This window comes from Colius striatus, chromosome 7 (genome assembly GCF_028858725.1).
Source record: "Colius striatus isolate bColStr4 chromosome 7, bColStr4.1.hap1, whole genome shotgun sequence".
NCBI lineage: Eukaryota > Metazoa > Chordata > Aves > Coliiformes > Coliidae > Colius > Colius striatus.
This window is the reverse complement of record NC_084765.1, coordinates 9508547-9529008: the sequence shown is the minus strand read 5'-3', so window position 1 is coordinate 9529008 and position 20462 is coordinate 9508547. Positions and strand designations below refer to the sequence as shown.

Sequence of the window (20462 nt, the reverse complement as noted above, 5' to 3'; positions counted from 1 at the left end):
TCTTCCTGAAGTTCTCATGAAATGGAGAGACTGAGATAAAGCTGGCCTTGGAGACAGATCTGAAACGTGACTCCTCTTCATGCCAGTTCCTTTCAGGCAGAGACTAGAGGAGGCAAAAGAGAATTTTTACACTCTAACGTTGTACTTCCATGTCAAACATGCCAGTCCTTAGAGTTAGGTTGCAGCATTTCCCACCTTTGCACTGCCAGGGAGCCAAAGTCGCCTCTGTCCATTCAGGACAAAAGAAGGATTGGAAGTCATGCATAAATAGAGAGTAAAGGTCTTCACAGCAGGTTATACATCTGTCTTAGACTTTCATTTCAGATATTTTTTTCATGGTGCAAGATTAATTAGACAGAGACAAAAAGAAACATTAAAATGCCTACAGTTCACATGTATTACATGTTTTAAAATCCATTATTCTACATTCGGCATTGAAGGATAAAAAAGAAAATATTGTTGTCAATTATAAAATGCTAAAGATAGCTCTATACTTTTTAAATGAGCAATGATAAAAGCCTTGAAAAATTCCCTTTGATGTGAATGGAGTCTTCAGCATTTTGAAATACAATAAGATGGATTAATTGCTACTCATTAGGCAGCAAGTTGGGACAGCTTTGAATGCGCATTCTCTTCTTGGCATTAGCTATTGCCTGGCTGAAATAGCCAGCTTTTGTATTTACTCCTGTCTTCTCTAATAATAAGCAAATTGGAGATCAGGGCTAGAAACACTGAAGTGCTCTCTGTCTTTTGTCCAGAACAATTGTATATTTTCATGATTTGTTTATCTTTTTTGAGCTACAGCTAATTATTGCAAAGGTTATTTGAATCAATACGAGATCTGGGCAGAAATAACATCTGCAAAATTGCTTATTAGGAATCTATTTTATGTTAGTGTTACTGTAATATCCATTTTGTGAGCAAATTGTTATTTCTTCTTTTATGTATTTTTTTTTCCTTACAAGAAAAGTTTTGTATTTGAAATATTGGTACATGTTTTAGGGCTTCTTGAATTAATGCTGTGTTCTGTTCTGCTTACTTTTCCTCATACTGTCTTAGATTTTTTTTTCCCCAAAGTCATAGATAACATGGTATTCAAAGCCTCATTTATCATTCTAGGATAACAGTTTTTATTTTTTTGTTGTAGAACTTGCTTGAACTGATTGATTGAATTATTCTTCTGTTTATGTTAGATTAAAAGAAGTCAAGCACAAATCCTTCTGTGCTTGTCATGTAGAAGTCTTGTTTCATGTGAGGCTTTCATAGATACTGAGATTTATAATTGGATGATAGTGGGGAATTATTACTATCTAATTTAACTATATACTTTGAATTCCAGAGCTAATGGGTGAAAAGTAAACCTCAAGGGCCTGATTCATTAAAAGTTACATAGTCTACTTACATTAGATTCTTAGCGTTTATGCCTCTGAGTGTTTGCAACTGCAGCCAGGACCAGTCAACTAAAACATGAGGCAGATCCTGATCTCCGTTACTGTGATATTTTAGGGGCTTAGTGGAAACAGACCAGATTTCCACTGATTGTACTTTAAATCCACCTCGGAAACATCCATTATTAATTAATTACCACAGCACGGAAGACTTGTAGAAGGGGTGGGGAAGGTAGCAGCCTAAGAGTACAGTCTGTTACTAGAGTGTCATTCCTGGGCAATCCCCTCAGAGTTCATAAATGAAGTAGGGTCAAGACAGATCAGGGCCAGGTGAGACCTATCCGAGGAATACTTAGGCTCCATCAGAATTTAATGGTTCAGTAGGAGATACTGACCCTCAAGCCTCTGCCGAACCTCAGCATGGGACTCTGCAGCACACTGGGCCAAACTTTTATTTCACGTACATCAGCACAAACTTCATTGACCCGAAAGGATTTATTCCATCTTTACACAGCAGCACAAGGGAGAGCAAAACCAAACCCTTCCTATATTGGACAAGATAAGAAGTCAAACTCTTTATCTATGTGTAGTCATTAAAAATCCCACAACGTTCCTGTTTAGAGAAGGGGTGTTAACCCATTTGTCCTGGCCAAATTCCAACCTGGGTAATTACAGTAATCTGCCTGTTTAAATTACCCCTGCCGTTTTAATTGGATATATTACTTCTCTTGCTGCCTAAACTGTGATGTAATACCATTGTGTGTTATTAATCAGTTACCAAGTTTCATCCCAGAAGCAGCCACATTGCAGTGATAGGTAGAAAGACTCATTCCCTCCTGGTTATGAGCGCTCTCCATTACAGCATTAAAAAAACCCCGATGTATACTGGACTTCTGTGGCAGGCAGACTAATATTTAAATCTAAATAAGTGTCTTTAAAATGTGTCACTGTTGGGAAGCTTTGTAGGAGTTGCAAGGTAGTGCAGCTCTCCAAAAAGTTCCTGGAGCTGAAGGTGCTTTTTTACCATTGGAAGTCAGGACCTCTTAGGTATTTGTATTTGATTTTGAGTTTGACTTCTTTCATGTTTGAATGTGAAATTACAGTTACTTTGAGAAAAATTGATCTTCCAAACATGCAGAGGTTCCTAAGCCTACAAAAGGTGAAACTTCCCGTTGATATGTGTTGACCTGAGTCTGTTGATGTGCAGTGGAGCGATTAGATTTGTCACTGTTGGGAAGCTTTGTAGGAGTTATTGAAGCTCCTCAAGACTAGCCTTATTGCAAGAGCTATATTTCCGAGCTATCATCTTAAGGATTTTCAGTTTCTCTCCATCCTCCTGAAAACAGAGTCATAGAAACATAGAATGGTTTAACTTGGAAGGGACCGCAAAGATCATCTGCTTCTAACAATCAGTCAAAGAGGATGAGATGAATGGCCACCATAAAATGCAGAACATTCTAGATTGAAAAGCAGCAATTGACAAGAAGAAAAGGCATATCACTTCTCATGTCATGAAACAAAAGATGTTTTCTCCCTCCAAAAATCACTGTCTGTTCCTAAAATTCAAGATCATCAGGCTCACTGCAGATGGTGGCTAATGTCTCCACAGGACAGTCTGTGTCCCTCCCTTCTGTGAACAGAAGGTGTTGAGGAAGTGTACATCTTTGAAAATTTTTCTTTCATTCATCTGTTGTGGGGTTTAATTGCCATACCTGTTGCCACATAGAAGTTGGGTGCCCAAGACTCCTATTCAAGTCCTTGGATGGTAATAACAGTACAGAAAGTAGTGGGCCCAGTTGGTTTTGATGCCTGGTAAAGAAAAAAATAGATTATCTCCTTGAGGTGCTTACTGCAGTATTGAAACGCAAAGAGGTAGCCATCTACCTTACACTGGAGACTTTACATGGCTAAAGCGAGGCAAGAGGAACTATGTCATAGATATTTAACTTACTCTGTGCTTGTGCAACTCTCAAGTATGGAGTTTTATATCCCTAACAAAGCTATCGTTTGGTTTAGATCTGCCAAACATTAAGGCCATTATAGCAACAGAACAGCATGAGTTTGGGAATTGTAAGGGGCAGAGGCACTGGCCAGTTTCATGTGGTGGCACTGGTGTGGCTGGTTGCAGTCAGGAGGCAGTGCAAGAGAGGAGGCTGGAGTGCTGCAGCAGTTCTGGAGTATAACAAGATAGTCACAACTCATGTAGTTTTGGAGATTACTAGAACCCAGAGGAACACATCTCATTTCCCAACCATCTCATGTAAAAAAGAGCTGGGGGAGGAAAGGAACAGAAAAGTCTGTGGGGACTAGCATCTTTATATTGCTTAAAGTTATGTCCTCTTTTTCACAGAATGGCAGAATGGGAGGGGTTGGAAGGACCTCTAGAGATCACCCAGTCCAACCCTCCTGGTAAAGCAGGTTCACCTCAATCAGGCTACATAGAAATGCATCCAGGTGGATTTGGAAACCTCCAGAGAAGGAGGCTCCACAACCGCCCTGGGCATCCTGTGCCAGGGCTCCCTCACCCTCACAGGAAATAAGCTTTTCCTTGTGGAACTTTTTGTATTCCAGCTTTGTCTATTACCCTTAGTCCAGTCACTAGGCACTATAGAAAAAAAAGTGTCTCTCCATCCCCCTGACATCCACCCTTTAGATACTTTTAAGTGTTGATGAGGTCTTCCCTCAGTCTTCTCTTTTCTAAGCTAAACAGCCCCAGGTCCCGCAGCCTTTCCTCATAAGATGTTCTAATCCCCTGATTATCTTGATAGCCCTCCGCTGGACTGTCTCCAGAAGTTCCCTGTCTCTCTTGAGCTGGAGAGCTGAGAACTGGATGCAGTACACCAGATGAGCCCTTACCAGGCCAGAAGGTCCTTCTTACTTTGCAGGAGTGTAGAGAGTTCATCTTTCTGGAGAGCTACATGAACCCCAGGATCCTGACACCTCTTAACACCCACCAAAGCATTTTCTAGCCCGGTGGTCTGCAGACATCCAAAGGCAGGCAATAAAATATGCCCTCCAATCATAGGGCAGGCAGAGGAGAGTGCCAATAGCCATCAGAGCCAGAGACTTCCAGCTCTTACCCAGTGAATTGGTTGTGGTTGTATGAGAAAGCTAGATGTTGGAGAAATGACCCAAATTTTGTTTATGTGCTGATGGGTACCATGTCCTCCTGCCCACAGCACAGCAGCAGGACAGAGACTGCTCTGTAGGTACATTGTCAGCTGTGGCGGGGCAGTCCCAAGGCTTAGCCAGGTGAAAAGTTGCTCTGTGAGGTGCAGCTACTCCCCTGTTCCTCCCACCCCTCTCCTGGGCTGCATCACACTAAGGCACTCACATAGCTCCTCTCACAGCTCAGGGAGTCAAGCTCTGCAGCACAGCAATCCCCTTCATTCAGTACCTGCAGCTTCACACAGGGAGATGGAGGGTTATTTCCCCACAGTGTTTTTTTGTTAGGTTTCTATTTTCCCCCCCCGCTTTATTTTTCCTTTTAATGAATCAGTCCCTGGGTGAAAACAATGCATTTGTTTAAAGCTGATATTTAATACTGAGCAAACTGCTCTTCCTTTGTCTCTTACTATTTTGTTCATATTTTGCTAAGAATCTGCTATTCTACACAAGCATTTTAATAAACTGTTTGTTGTTGTATCCAGGTAACAAGCATGGTAAGTATTTTAACTAAACCAAGTATTATGTACCTTAGCTGTGCTTGGCAGAATTTTTGGCTAGCTTTTCCTGTACTTTCAGCCTGTGCTGTTTCTAAAGGAGCTATTCAAAGGAAGAAACTGCTCACCTATAGTACTACTACATACAAGCTTTAGAGGGAGCATACGTGCAGAGTCATGTATCATAAATAAGAGCATGCATCTCTTGCCAGCATGCTTGCTACTTTGCTTGTACCAGAAGAAAAAAACCAAAAAATCCTTGCCTAATACTGCTTGTGTTCCTTCATTCTAAGTCACATACCTAAATATTAGCACTTATTAATACAGTACTTCTGGATGAGAAACCCCAGTTTATCTGATAGTAACAATTTCTTGTTTACTTATTTTACTTGACCTAAGATATCCACTTAGTTAACTCTGTTGCGTTAAGAGGCTTTCCTTTTCTGTTCTGTGATCATACGTGATTGGCAGCGACTAGGACTCCAAGTGCTGCTCTAATACAAGTAAACGATAACAACCCATCTTTTCCTAAACTTGTTCCTGTGTGCTTGAAAACAGCAGAAATTTTATGGCTGATTGTTTTCTTTGGGAACACTGTAAATTGATAAAATACCACAATTGGAAGTTATAAAATGTTATTTACATTTGAGTGACCTTACTTTTAAAATACCTGCTGTAAAACAGAATTCAAAATGCTTCTAAACCTGTAAGCATGAAGAAAAGTCTGTCATTGTTTGCGAGTCAGTCGCAGTTCTGTGTTCTCATTTTACGGTGTAATATGAAAGGCAAACTTCTCTTAGATGATCACAAATGACAGAGCTCAAATCTCAGCGCTCCCTGTCCTGCAGGCAGAGCCTTAGCAGCAGACCGTGTGTAGTCCAGCCTGATTTAAAATCAGCAGAATTTGCCCAGATAAACAAAGTGGGCAGTAGTTTGCTCTCCCAGAGCTTCTAGCGTGTTGGCAGAGCAGACTGGAAGAATTCAAGTCTACCATGCATGTCTGAGAGGAGGTTTTGCCTTGAGGTAGTTTGAGTGTTAGCCTCCGTGCTGTAATATTTTTTTTTTCTGCATGGTTTGCTATTTTTTGCATTTTCTTTGTGGCTTTTAAAAGTTTTAAGTTACATGCTTGTAGCTGCAGTTATTTAACATCATTTGTTGTGCCAAATGTTTTAAGACTCCATGTAATTGTCATATTAAAGGATCAGACAGCAAAGGACAAAGCACTCCAGCACATGGCAGCAATGTCATCAGCTCAGATAGTCTCAGCTACTGCTATTCACAACAAGCTGGGCCTGCCAGGAATTCCCCGTCCTACATTTCCTGGGGCACCTGGGGTAAGTTGTTAGACAAGTCCCAAAAAAAATCCCTGTATTCTCTAACAATGTTCAGTAGAAAACTGAGGCTGAATGAATGGATTAATGTTTTCACTTGCGTTTGAAAGAAGAATCATGCTCGTTCAGAAATATCCAAAATCTTTAAACAAAGAAAACAATTGTGGGTCTGTTTGTTTGTTTTTCGTCTTTCAGTTTTGGCCGGGCATGATTCAAACGGGGCAGCCTGGATCCTCACAAGAGTAAGTCTGGAAATTAAAACATGCTTCTATATGCAGCGTGAGGCTGGCTTGGGCACTTTGCTGCCAGAGGGTATTAACGAGGCAAGAACCTGCAAATTTTTCTAAAACATCAGGAAAAGATAGTTCTTGGGAAAGGAAGAGCTCACATTCAACAGGTTATAAGGGATGCTAGACCTCAAAGCTGAGGCTGAATACCTAATGGGCACACTCCTTATTCTCCCATTATATGGTGAGATGGGATGATAAAGCCAGGGAAGCAGCTGTTAAGGTTTTGCTTGCGTGTGAATAAGTTTCCATTTCAAATACTTCCATACTCTTTTAAATATACAAACAAGCAGGGGGAGTGTATGTTCCTTCAGGATGGGAGATGACAGCATGAGGCTCGTTAGTGGTCAGTGGGCTTGCTGCCCTTCAGCACTGTGGTAGCAACAGCACCATGCAGAGAAGGAAGTCTTTTCCCTCTGTCAGGTAGTGTATTTTTAGCCCTGTGGTCATCTTTGGAGCAATGTTTTCCAGCTTGATTTTTCACCTTATTCCCTTGAGGCCCATGGGTATCTTTGTGCCCCTGTAGCTCAGCGTCCTCTGGATTTATTTGGAGTCGATGACCGCCCATATCTGCTGCGATGCTTGCGACGGGCGGCTCAGGTTTCCTGCTGCGTGACTGAGCAGAGATGAACTCCTCACTTTAAGATATTGGGTGTAATTTTCATCCCCCCCCCCCACCCTGTTACCTCTTTATTATCTTTCTGATACCTCTTTACTGTATTTTCTGATACTATGTGGTTAATGGAATTTACTGTGAATGGCATGGTATATGATTTTTGTGTAACTCTCTATTCCAGCGTAAAGCCATTCGTTCAGCAGGCCTATCCTATACAGCCATCAGTCACAGCTCCCATTTCAGGTAATTCTTCCATATATACTCTTCTTTAAAGAAATTTGAATTATGTACTAAATGTCATGTATTAATTCCTGAGACAGACAGAGCCTCTACTCCGTATCTAGCATTCCCTGTAGCCAAATCAAACACCAGTCTCATTGTCCTATTACCTGATTATATATGAGGAAAAATCTGTGCTTGGGGTTTTCTGTGGATTGTTTGGGTTTTTTTTTACATTTAAGGTACTAATACATATGCAAGGAGTTATGATATATGATCTCCAGACAACACTCCTTATTGTGTGAAAATGCTTTGTACAAAAATGATTACTGTGGTGCATATTTCTTTTTGAATAGCTAAGCCTTGATTCCATTTGTAACAAGAATATGCATTCATTTTTTTTTAACTGAGGCTAAAAACTCCTCCAAAACCACATGTGTTTAGCTGTAAGTATAAGACATCTCTGTGTATCTGGTTGTTGATAACTTTTACCTCTCCTGAAAGTCCTGCTCTGCCTGGTACCACTTTAATAAGTACTTAATGTTTATTCTGATTTCCATTGCTCAAATTGATCAAAGCCATGCCATGGCTACTTCCCTACTCCTTTTCCCAAGTTAATTTCATGACTAATTTCAGGAAAGACTATTATTTCTTTGCAGATTATAACTAATTTTACATCTTCCTTGCCAAATGACACCAAGTTTCTGACTCTGAACTGCAGTTTTCTGACCCTCACACAGTTTTTAGTGATTTTCTAACTTGCTGCTATTTAATGCTTACAACTAAGGTAGTCTTCCTGCATCCTTGATTATCTCCCTATTCCTTATATTCCTAATTGTTTTCTAAGGCAGATATTTCTAATTGCTTTCTTTTATTCTTCCGTGGCTTCTCTCAGAATAAGATTATTAGTATTTCTAAATCAGTCAAAACTCATGCATAAATATTTGCTTCACTAGAATTCCTGTTTACGTTTAACCAGCCATCTTTGTAATTCTGTATTTCCTACAAGCCTCACACCTTCATTGCCTAAATTTGAGAGGTTAGAATCAAATTCCATAATCCCATTATGGAATATGGGCATAAACTATCTGTGACCTCTCACTAGTTCTCAACCTAGTTTAGGATTCTCTTTGTTTTCTAACTTTTGGTGCCTCACCCCTGCCTTCTTTGTTCCTATGTTTCGCCCAAGATTAGCTTTTCCTTCAAGCTGCTACTTTTCCCTTCTTCCTCTACTGTTTGGCTTCCTTCTCATCTAATTTTCCACAATGAGGAGCAAGAGAGAGCATTTATTCCTTCTCTAGAGGTGAATTAGAGACAGTGGTTAACATCTCTTCTCTCTCTAGATCATGTCATTTGCTCTTTATTATCAATTTAAACCCTTTTTCTTTTTATGGTATGATTCAGCTCTCTACAGTAATTATTTATTATTATCTGTAATATAACGCTGCCTAAAAGCTCCAAAAGAAGTCAAAGACCCAATGTGCAAATACATAGTAAGAGGCAGTCCCTACCTTGGAAACCTCATAGTCGAAATAGGAGAAGAGAATTGAGAGTGGCAAAAGAAACAGGCAAAAAGAGAGGTGATTTACTTGTAACATGTGGCACTTCAGGAGCCAGAAATGGAGGCCAGTTCTCTGGACTCCCAAGGCAGTAATATTTCCTGTGAGTCTTGCTGCCAGTTTTTGAGGAAGGGTCAGCTGCAAGTCTATGTGAAGTCTCTATAAATCTCTATAATCTAGTATATAATTTAAACAAAAATCCTACAGTGAGTTACAGCCTCAAGGAAACAAAAAAAGTAGAGCTTTTCTTTGTACCATTATTTTCTTGCTGGGTTGAGACCTCTTTTTTCTACATATTTTTCTGTGTTTTCTTCCAATTTTAACTTGTTCTGAATTCATTATTTGCTAAAATGAATATAAACATCCACAGGCTACATGCATAATTCCCTAGTATATTTAATCCTGAAAATATAAACCAAGGAATTGTTGACTTCCTCATGAAAATGGTGCCTTTCTTTTAGGATTTGAGCCTACGTCAGCTCCAGCTCCTTCAGTCCCTGCGTGGCAGGGGCGGTCAATTGGTACGACCAAGCTCAGGCTGGTGGAGTTTTCAGCTTTCCTTGAACAGCAGAGGGATCCCGAATCAGTAAGTGTTGCCCTTGTGTCCACTAATCTTCAGCTTTTCTCCATTGCTTCCCACACTCTGAGGATGCTTTGCAGGGTTAAGCCTGATGGGATACACCTGGTGTTTCTGCACTCGCTGCTGCTCAGCGTAGTACTCCTTTCACATGGGTGCTGTATTTTCCTTTCTTGCCCTCTTTTTCCCATGTGTAGAAGTGAGGCCTCTCTGAAAGCGGGCTTGATTCCTTATGGTGCCTGTCTCACTGTTGACCTAGTTTAGCAGTTGTAACAAATTGCATCATGTTTTTGGCAATAATTCAGTGTGTTAAGTTAAAGTCTAATCTATTTCCTAATAGAAACAAAAGTAAGGACTTACATAGAAACGCTGCATATTACTTTAAATATCGGACATTTGGGATAGCCTCCAAGGCTATTAGGATTGTTTCTTTTGGTTCCAGCCTCTGTGGTATGTGCCATTGAACTATATCAAGTTTTAACTTTTTGTAAATGAGGCTACCTATCTAGATGCCCAATCATTCAGTCTTCCTTGATCTTAAATTATGTTTTCAGGTCCAATCCAAGGTTTGGAATTTTTTGGTTTTTGGAAGTTTTGATTTTGTTTTTATTTTTAACCTGCATACTGTACCTACAAGGGTAGTTTATGAAGTTGGCTGTAGTGCTTCATTTGCTACAATGAGCCTTGAACCTTGATATTAATCATCATATGTTTACCGGGAACATTTGTTAGCAGCCTAGCACTGTTTCTACTACGCCACAAATAAATCAAAAGAGCTTCTGTCAGCTCAAACCTGAGAATTTTTACTGAGATAATTTCTGAAAAGCAAATATTGTCATGAATAAGTGATATGGACAGGCCATTCTTGTTCAGACTCCTGGTAAAACACAGTAGCTTGGAGCAGGGAGAAGCTATCGCTTGTTCTTTATAATTCAGCACTGGAAACCATAGCATTCATGGGCTCTGGTCAGGAGTGTTATCCAGGGAGTGTTTACTCTGCATAATGGAGATGGGAGACATAGCCCAGAAACCTTACAACAGAGAAATGCTCCTGATGGAGAAACGTCCCAGTGAAAATATACCATATCTCAGCTATTCATATACTAAATATGTGACAGTGTGTTGGTTTGCTAAATACACATTTTGTCAGGTTGTATTAACTTTGAGGGGGAAAATCTTTGGCAGCAGGTACAGTTCTCTTAGCATTTATCCAACTGTTAGATACTGCATGGTTTCCCTGGAATCCCTCTGCCTTCCTGTGGCCTTAATTCCCATGCTCTGCCATCGGTCCTGACTCTGGTGGGCTAAAGCTTCATCTTAGTGTCCTCTAGACTAATCCACAGCTGGGACACCCTCTGCATCCCCAGCCCCAAGTTCATCCAGAGGGTGCTTTGTATTTCCAATGCCAAAACACGCCACCCAGGTTTTCTCACCAGGCAGCCTTATTGATAGGCAGCTTTGGGAGCCCCTGGCTCACCGATCCCATGTAACGTGTCCTGCTGATTGATGGGCTCTGCCATGTCCAGACGGCTGCACAGCGGGATGTTATGTCTGTGCCTCAAGGTTATTGGGAAACAGGATGTGGCCATGTAATGCCCAGTGTTGTTGTGCTGCATGTGAATGAAACTGCATGTCAGTGTATTTCGATTTACTGTTCTGCTAGTCTACCACCTAATTATCCTTTCTTCATAGGTTTTTATAACACTAAACTGTTTGCACAACCCGTGGGCTTATATGATGTAGAGCCTCTGTGTATCCACATGGCTTTACATAAGAGAGAGTGAGGGAGAAGTCAGCAACTGAGTAGTTTTTATGTCTTTCCCTCTAAGAAAAATCTCCCTCAAACCTCTTAGCAGATACGATGTGATTGCCCATCACACCACCATTGTCTGTGACATGAAACCAGTCAAGTGTCGTGAACGTATTTGAACCGTGACTGACAGACCAAACTGGAGAAGATGCTGCTCTTGGGGGAGAAGGAGTCGCAGGTCCTAACTCTGCTCAGCTCAGGGCTAGCTGTGCTCACACACTGGGGGTGGGCCCTGCCAATAGGTTGAGGCTCTCATTTTTCAGGCAGGTGCATGCTCTGGGGAGTGCAACATATCCACTTGCATCACAGAGGAAGAGTGGAGGCCTGAATTGAAACATGGTTACCAGGATGACCTTGTAAATACTGTAAAGCCTTTTTTAGTGTAAACTAATATTATTTGGAATTCCTGAGGGTGCAGTGAGGCCCACCAGAGCTTGTCCCAGCTTGTGAGTGCACTACTGAGAAACCCACCTTTAAATGCAGAGCATTTGTGCAGGAGATTTACCAGAGAAGCAAGAGCATCAAAATACCCAGATTTCTTTTTAAAAAACTCAGTTACTCATGTGCTGTAACATTGCAACAATGAGACGCACAAAAAAAGCCAGTATCTGCTCATGAATTAATCCCAATGGAGATCGTTCTTTACACCCATGCTGGGTGTAGTGGGGCAGTGCAGTGTGAGGATTGCATGGGGACAGCCTGGACTGGTGGGCAAGTGCCCTGCCTGGGAGACCAAGGAACGACCTCAGATGGGCAGCTTGTCACCACCACTGCCCCCCAAAGGGCAGTCAGGAGAAGGGGAGGTGTTCTTTAGATCAAATTAAGTAAATTTAATTCTTTGGATCTTAAATTAGGGCATAGGAACAAACCTTTGCCCTTAAATTAGGGCAAACAACAAAAAAACAACCAAACAACTCAAGGCAGTGTGACCACTTCCCAGAGCAAACATAGAGGCCATTTAGCTGCAGAGGTGCTGGGCAGAGGCATGGGTGCACACCTGTCTACAGGGACATCTCAGAGGAGAGCTGCCTCCTGCCAAACTTTCCCATCTCCAATGGGCACAGACTCTGACAACAAGCAAGTCCTCCTTGGAGGTGAGAGCTAATCCAGCCTCATTTAGTGCTGTTGAAGGAAACCTGAATTCTGCCTGTGTTTTTTTGTATCTTTCTTTGTGTCCAGGCAACATTTTATTGCAGATGTTTGCACAGCATTGAAAAGATGGGGTTTATTACTTTTTAAGTAACAAAATCAGTAACCCAGCCAAGATGTGTGATTTGCACAATGTGCATATGAAGTTGTGTAGACCTGTGCCGTGGTTGCAGCATCTGCTGTATGCCTTTGTGCCTTTGCTAGCCTCAGAAGTGAATACATGTATAGGCTGCTGTATGACAACTATGCAAGAGGTCTCATGTATCTTCTTTAAAAAAAGATAGTTATATGCTCATTACACTTCTGTCTTTTTACAGAAAATGACATAAAGTAGTGTTTTATCAAATGTGTTTCCAACATTTTATTTAAAACAGATGACCTTTCCCCTCTCTCTCCTCCAACTCAAAACCAAACCAGAAAGCCTCATAGCAGTGGGGGCAAATAGAGCAATTCTACCTTAAAATGTAACCTGGAAAGGCTTATTTGATATGGCACCTGGGGCCAGGACTTGATGACCCTGGAAGACTGCTTGCAATCTATACTCCTGTACAGCAATTAGAAACATAGATCTGTCTGCCCGTGGTGACTCCCAGTGACTTCAATGGGACTGTGCATGGGCACAAAGTTCCACTTAGACAACGTGTCGTAGGAGTGGGGTCTTAAACATTTCTGGTGTTCTTTCAATGGCAATCGGTGTTTAAAAATACAAAAGCCTCTCAATATCAGACAGTTATGTTAATTTAGAGTGGGCATTCTGGTGGGTCGGAAATGTGCTCGGTAGAGTCCTGTCACTTGTGGAGGGCTGCTGACTTTTTTCCCTTGCTTAGCCGTAAAATTGTTCCATTTACAAAAGAAAAATTATACAAAGGAAACAATAAGCAACCCTCACTATTACTCTGCGTGGCAGTAGATGGTCTGGCAGACATCAGATGGCACAGTTGGCAAAATCTTGGAATAGTGACTGCAGTTAAAGATGGGTAAAATTACTCCTCCTTTTACATGAAAATCAATGCAGTTTACAAATGTCAAGCTGTACTTTCTTTTTGTGTCATTTTGTGCTCAAGTACAATTCCTAAACGGTGCATAGAATCTGATCTTGTAGGTCCAAGCACGAGTATTTTGCTTATCTTTAATTATTGCCTACCCTATATAACTATATTCGCAACAGATTAACAAGTTCATGTACTCATCTGTTCCTTTTGAGATAGGTTTTCATTAATGGGTCTTTCCATTTTTACTGTAGTGGTTCTGTGAAAGTTCAGGACAAATGCTTAAACCAAGTAATCCTGTACTCCCTAACAACTATAAACTAAGTACGCAAGCAGATTAGAAAGGATCTAACCGATTGAATGTTACACAAGCAGCTACAAAATTCAAAGACTATACACTGAAATGATAATAATTCCTCTTTTTTTTCATATATATATATATTCAAGCTTGCTTTCCAATCAAGGAAAAAGGTTGGTACCACCCAACAAAAAGCTCCCTTTCTTCTTTTCCTCTTTGGGATTTCTTACTCTTGCTGCTACATTCATTTCGACTTCAGACAGCTTTACGTCTAAAATATCTATGTAGGGCTGTAAAGAACAAGGCTGATGGGCATTTTCAGTATTAATCCACCTATCCAAACTGTCAGATTGTGTTAGGTCCAAATTCCAAAATGTATTTTAAAAAGTGGTGAAGACATAAAGTATTCTTTATGTTTTAATTCAGGTTTTATTGTCGTTGTAAAAGGGCTTTGTGAGCCCACAGAGGGTTGTGCCTAAGAACCAGAAAGTGAAAGCAATTGCTCAAGGGCTGTAAAAACAGCCTGCCATCATTAGCCAAATGCAGTAAAATTCACCAAAGTTAATCAAACCACCTAAGTGATGAAAAATAAATGAGATCTTTTCAAAAGAAGCCCTCCATCTTTGAACAATGTCCATTGTTACAAGCATTCTTTATCCCTTCCATGTTCCTTATAAACAGTATAAAAAGCAGTATTTCAGTTGTAGTAAAGTCCTTGTTTTAGCGCCTTTGTGATGTGAAGGAACAAGGAAGCAAACCCACATTAGGATGAACACCTTGGAGTGGCAGATTCCAGATTCGAGGTAATTTTAATCTGAAATCAGATAAAGTTTAACTAAATGCAAGGGTCATTTATTTTGCAGTGCTCAAGAGCAACATGTTGGTCCTGGGAAGCAAATGTCATACTCTGTAAAATGTTTACATTCAGATGTCTGTAGCTAGAAGTGCTAAGAAACCACTTTAAGGGGGTCCGGTATTGACACAGGCTCCAATCTGGACATGGAAGTGTCACAGCAGACCTCCTGGCTGGCCATATTCCAGGGGAACCCCATGGAGATGTGGCAGGAGGCCTGGGCCAGTTCCTGCAGCCCAGGGCTCAGGTCAGAACATGGGAAGGGAAGGGGCCTGGGGTGAGAATGCAGTGCTGTGGGTAGAGAGAGCACAACTGATTCCTCTGAGGGGGCCCATGATAAGCACTGAGGACAGGTAGTGTCTGGCTGTGCTCTTGCTGCTGCCTTCATGCACACTCTCTCCTCATTTTGTCAAAAGCCGCCACTGCTGCCAGAAATTTCCCAGCAAAATTAAAGTGCTGCTTTTTGCAAAGCAGAAGGAGGGTGCTGGTGCCAGCAGTGATAGCAGGCCCCTCCACTGAGCCCTGCACCTTGGCCGGTGCCCCAGTTCTACCCATGCCCCTGCGCTCTGACCAGGGAAGCATGACGTAGCAGAGGAGTGAGGGAGGGAGATTGTGGGGTAGCTGGAGCAGAGCCCAGTCACACAGCCCTTGTGATGAGCCCAGGAGGGACGTAAAATCAGGGGAGTCATCACCGTGGGGGGCCCTCTGCCTCCCACAGCCTTGCACAGCTTGTGCTGCTCCTGCGGGGAGGAGGAGTGGGGGCACATATGGGTTGGATTGGCACTGGCAGTGGGTGGGCTATGTCCCCCACACTGCCTGCCCTGTTGTGTGCTGCATCCCAAGCAGCCCTCATCGGGGTTGCCTCAAGGGTCTTTGCACCTTCCTATGCCTCTATCCTATATTTTCCCATCTCCTTCCAGTGCAATTTCTGCCACCCCTACACCCACCCTAAAATCGCTTAGCGAGGCTGCAAGTCAAGCTCTCAGAAGTTGGGAAACATCCTCATGCATCTGCTCTACAATGCAGCAGTTAATTATATGCTCACATGTTTATTTGTTCCTGCTTCATTCACTGTGGGTATAGATGGCCTCTCTTTGATAAGCAACTATTCAGTAGTTTGTTTTCTTCTGTTGTTGAAATGCGTGGCCCCGTGCCCTGCTCGCTGTGCAGTGTCTAACCTCTCCTCCAAACAGAATTAATAACTCCCCCCATTTGCATTTCACAGATGTATTAGCGCAGTCATTTTTTAGATGAAGGAGCATTATTACTCACATTTGACAAACCAAGAAGTTCAGGTGCAAAAGAGTGAATGGGCCACTGATTTTGAGGGTCCCCTTTGATTTGTCATGAGCCTGATTTTGCAGAATACTTAGTGTTATTGAGAGCTTCCTATATTCAGGCATAATTTTGCCATCTGAGCACTCGGCACTTCTGGAATTGAGACCACAGGGTCTCAAATCAGACATGCCAGAAATGAAGGATGTATCTTCACTGTGGCAGGAAAACTGATGAAAATGTGTGCGTAGCTTACCTTGCCCAACCAGCAAGTCCCAGTTTCACACTGGAACTCCTGTGTCAGTTAACTGGGAAGTGCTGGGCAGCATTAATGTGTCAGGGCTGGGAACTGCCCTTACTCATCACCTATCTCCCTATTTCTGCAACCATAAAGTAGCCAGAGATTTTTACTTTATATTCCTGATTCGATCCCTGAGCAGATCCAGGCAGGAGCCTGAACAGCTGGAGATCCCTTGAAGATGGGTCTGACCATGCAGTTCTACCATAGCATGCAAGCAGAGAAAGTTCAATTAGGATTTCACATGCAAGTGTTAAAAACCTTCATAACAGGAGTTGGTGCAGACAGACTCCAGTTCAGCATTAAAATCTTATAACTCCCAGTCTGCTTCAGAGGAGGACAACAACAACAGGAATTCAATATTCAGTTACTAGTGTTTTGGTAGGAATAAGAAAAGTTGTTGGCAGACCAAGTGATTTTCTTACATCAGCAGGAAATTAAAGAGTGTCAGATTTACAAGATACAGTGAGGCAGCAGAGCTAAGGCTGGGTAGGATACAGGTTAGAGTTGCATGCAGACAGCTGATAGACTAGTGATTGGTTTTTAATCAGTCCACCCCACCTGGCTCCTTTTTCCTCCAAAAGTGCAATTGGTGCATAGGCAGTGATACATTTTTAAGGGACTGGTTGGACTAGCATGTGAAAGTACAGAGGGAATCAATGCATGGTGCCAGTTACTCGAGCTGTGCCGGTTTCTCTCCTGTCAGAGAAATCTCAGGCTGTCCCACCTGCCTGGCACTCACCTGTTCCCCTCAGCTGCAGCAGTAATCCCCATGACCTCCAGTACAGAGTACATTTGGTCCAGAGAGAGCCGAGAGGCTGTTCCTCTGTGTCAGATAGAGAGAAAACTGGCAGCAAAGCCTTTTTGGTGTGCTGCTTCTTTGGGCAATAGAGTTTCTTTGGGCGCACAAGACTACAATCCATTTGAGTTGTCAGACTTTCCCCGTGGTATTTCCTCATAGGGATTTGTTGCTGCAAGTAGCGATACAGATGGCCTCACCCTTGCGGTTGTTATGCTGGAAATTTGCAGGTACCTATGGATCTCATGAAGCAGCCCAGCTAGCAAGGTGCTGTTATGTTAGATTGTGCAGGGCAGACAAGGCGGTGGGGTGCAGCCACCTTCCTGCCCTGCACAACCTCCATGGGTGCGTGAGAGCCTGCGAGCTGCGAGCCTGCTGTCCTGCTGTGGGGCCTTATGCTGCCCATACTGGTGCAGGGATGACTCCCAGGCTGGTGACTGCATCCTCGCTGTCAGGATGCTGTACTCATGAGCAACATCATCCCTGCAGAAGCAGCTGCCAAGGGCGCTCTCTTGGGCCACCTGCCTTCCACCTTGCTCCATGTCACGCAGACTCGGCGAGGCCCGGGCAGCCCCATGCGCTGCTCTGTATGGTTACCCGTGACAGAGCAGATCCCCGAGCAGCTTAGCATGCCCAGCTCGCCTGTGCCAGGAGCATGAGGGGCTTGGCTTCACTGCCATCTGAATCTTAGCTGCCACTGTTTAATAAGAAACTTTGTTCTATATAGACTTGGCAAGGCTTGGTGTTAGCTCCACAGGTGTGGGGAAGCACAGGGACGTGGCAGAGAGAGCTGTAGCAATTTGCAAACCTGCATTTCATGGGCCAGAAAGGCTATTGCCTTAGAATCTTAAATGCAAGATTGGTGAGGAGCTGTTACAAATACATACATGTGTTGGCTGATGAAACAAATGTAGGTGGTTTGTCTTTGTTCTGCACCAGCTCAAAAGCTTGCATCCAGTGCCATTGGCAATTTGTCTTGGTTCTTTTAAATTCCTAAGTGGATTATAATTTTTCTCGTGGTATTATTTGACAACAGTCATATTTCATGGCTTTACTGCATTCTTTGAATAGTTAGAATTTTTTTAAGGAAAGGAGCTTGGTAAGAGGCAGCCATCTCCAGGGCATGTCGTGTAGTGCAGATGCTGAAGACGGCTGAAAACGTTCTTTGTATTTTTACGTAGTTTTTATCCTCAGAAAATACAGGATTTGACTCATGAATGGCTTACAGCATCGTTATTATCCCAGTGCCAAATGCAAATCCTTTAAATGCTGCAGTATGAGTAAATTCCTCAGCACCTAATGTACTTCAATGACTCTGGAAACAATTTAAAATAACTGTGAATTCTCAACATAATGAGGATGATTTTAAGCTTTTCAGACACTGATGGGCTCAAAAACATAGACATGAAGCTTAGCTTCCTTGCTTTTATCTATGCATAAATTCCTGTCATGGAGTGTGTTTGTATAAAAATGATAGAGATCATTTCAGTATCCATTTAGCTTGCTCTGAATATTATATTCTCGTTAGTTTGTAGAAAGATGCCGTATCTAATTAGGTTAGTAATGACTGTACTTAGCATAGGAATTGCAGCAACATAAGGAGTAAATAATCACACATTGCAATATCAAAATAAACATTTCTGTCCTAAGAATGTTGTCAGGTGATGTCATACCATCTGTCCTACTGTACCCGCTTGGAAATTTTGCTGCAGCAGCATCTGGTGCTTTGGCAAGCTCTGCAGACAACTGTGGTAGCTTTACAGCTGCTTTTAACTTTGCTTTTTTTATTTAAAGAGTATTAAAACTTCACACTCATGTTCCTATAAATATATTTGCTTTTACTGAAGTTTGGATACTGAGCAATTTGCATCTTTTCCTGGTTTGCAGAATAAGGTACAACATGTGAATTGTCTTGGGACTTTGCAGTCGCCAAACTAGAATACAACTCTCCCTCACTCCTTCCCTCCACAGCCACTCTTTTGGGAGGACAGTTCTGCTCCTATAAAAATGGGGTTATTTGTACAACCTAGAAGCAGAGAAGGCTGAGAGCAAACAATCAAAAAATAAGTAATAACCTGGTCACTAATGATGGGGATGGGTTTTAAAGCCATTATTCTGAACAAGGGAGGGCAGAGAGATTATTTGAGGCACCTCACATCCCCAGGGAGAGCACAACTGCTGGGCACTGCTGGCCAGGCTATAGGCATGCTGGGGGAAAGGAATTGTTTCAATTTAATTTTCAAGAGAAGGCTGAGGTGCTTGCCTCTACTGGGGAATTCTTATCATTCTCTTCAAGAAATGGAGATGTTTGCCTGACCACAGATAGTCTCCCATTGTAGCCGTGTCCCGTGACCCAGCCTGTGCTCTGTCCTCTCACACTTCACCCTGGTAGCTTAGAAAAGCATCAGGAACAGGTTTCTAGAGTCCCTTTCTTGCATTCCTGGTAGTCCCCAGATAGATTTTACTGAGGTCTTAGTTTTTCAGTAGTGAACAAGATGCATAATTGTTCAGCATGAGCTTTAGCTATTTACTCACAGTACTGCAAGCTAAATATGTGACAACAGTGTCAAAAATTGTGTCAGCATTTGGAGACATGGTGCTTTCTCACATTACTTTGAGGGTTTTTTGTTTTGTTTTGTTTGTTTTGTCATTTTAAAATGTCTACTTAGTCTGTGTTTGACACTGCTGGGTAAAGTGACGTGCCAAATCTGACTGTGGACACTGTTATGGTAGACACTCCTGGTTGCCAATCAGTGCAATGCTTTCATATGTCGTGTGTAAATGTTCAGCACATAAGCTAAACCAGTGCTTGGGTGAGGCCTACCTGGCACGTGGTCATGGGCACACTCACTCTTGCACACATGCATTCAACTTTCCAACCACCCGTTTACTTTTCTGCTATGTCTGTTTTCCTCTTCAAGGTAGAAATGGCTTTTTTGGATCAGCTCTGCCTCTTTTTGGACTACACCTACACTAGCTAAAGGCTAAGTCAGTTTTCCACTTGTGCACAGAAGAAGCTGGGATGGCATTATTTTGAAAGAGGACTGCAAGGAAAATCTGTGGAAGCAGTGCTCTCAGACTTGGACTTGATTGTGCAAACACCTTAATAAAGTGTTACACTTTCCTTTGTCCTTCCACAGAATCAAAAAAGAAATACAGCTCTGTAAAAAGCACAGACCCTGTCTCATTTTTGTGCCCATACATAGATGAATGTTCCTTGATTCTAAATTCAGATTTCACTGTGCTAGACAATTTTTAAATGGATTTCAGTTTAATTTTCAAAGTGCAGAAATCTAGCTAGTCCATTTCCTTTTCCCCAGAGTTTTGGACATCTGCTAGGGAAGGCACTGCT

General features: G+C 42.2%; 1 protein-coding gene across 4 annotated transcripts in view; it reads left to right on the top strand.

Annotated features, from left to right (window-relative positions):
* Positions 1-20462, top strand: part of TEAD1 (TEA domain transcription factor 1) — a 158612-nt gene that overhangs the window by 118333 nt on the left and 19817 nt on the right. For 3 of the 4 annotated variants that reach the window (XM_061999375.1, XM_061999373.1, XM_061999372.1), the window contains 4 exons: positions 6250-6384; positions 6577-6623; positions 7466-7527; positions 9524-9648. In XM_061999375.1, coding sequence (XP_061855359.1) covers positions 6250-6384; positions 6577-6623; positions 7466-7527; positions 9524-9648 — 369 coding nt within the window. Of the gene's footprint in view, positions 1-5038; positions 5051-6249; positions 6385-6576; positions 6624-7465; positions 7528-9523; positions 9649-20462 lie in introns of all 4 variants that reach the window. The other variant, XM_061999374.1, reaches the window with a different exon arrangement.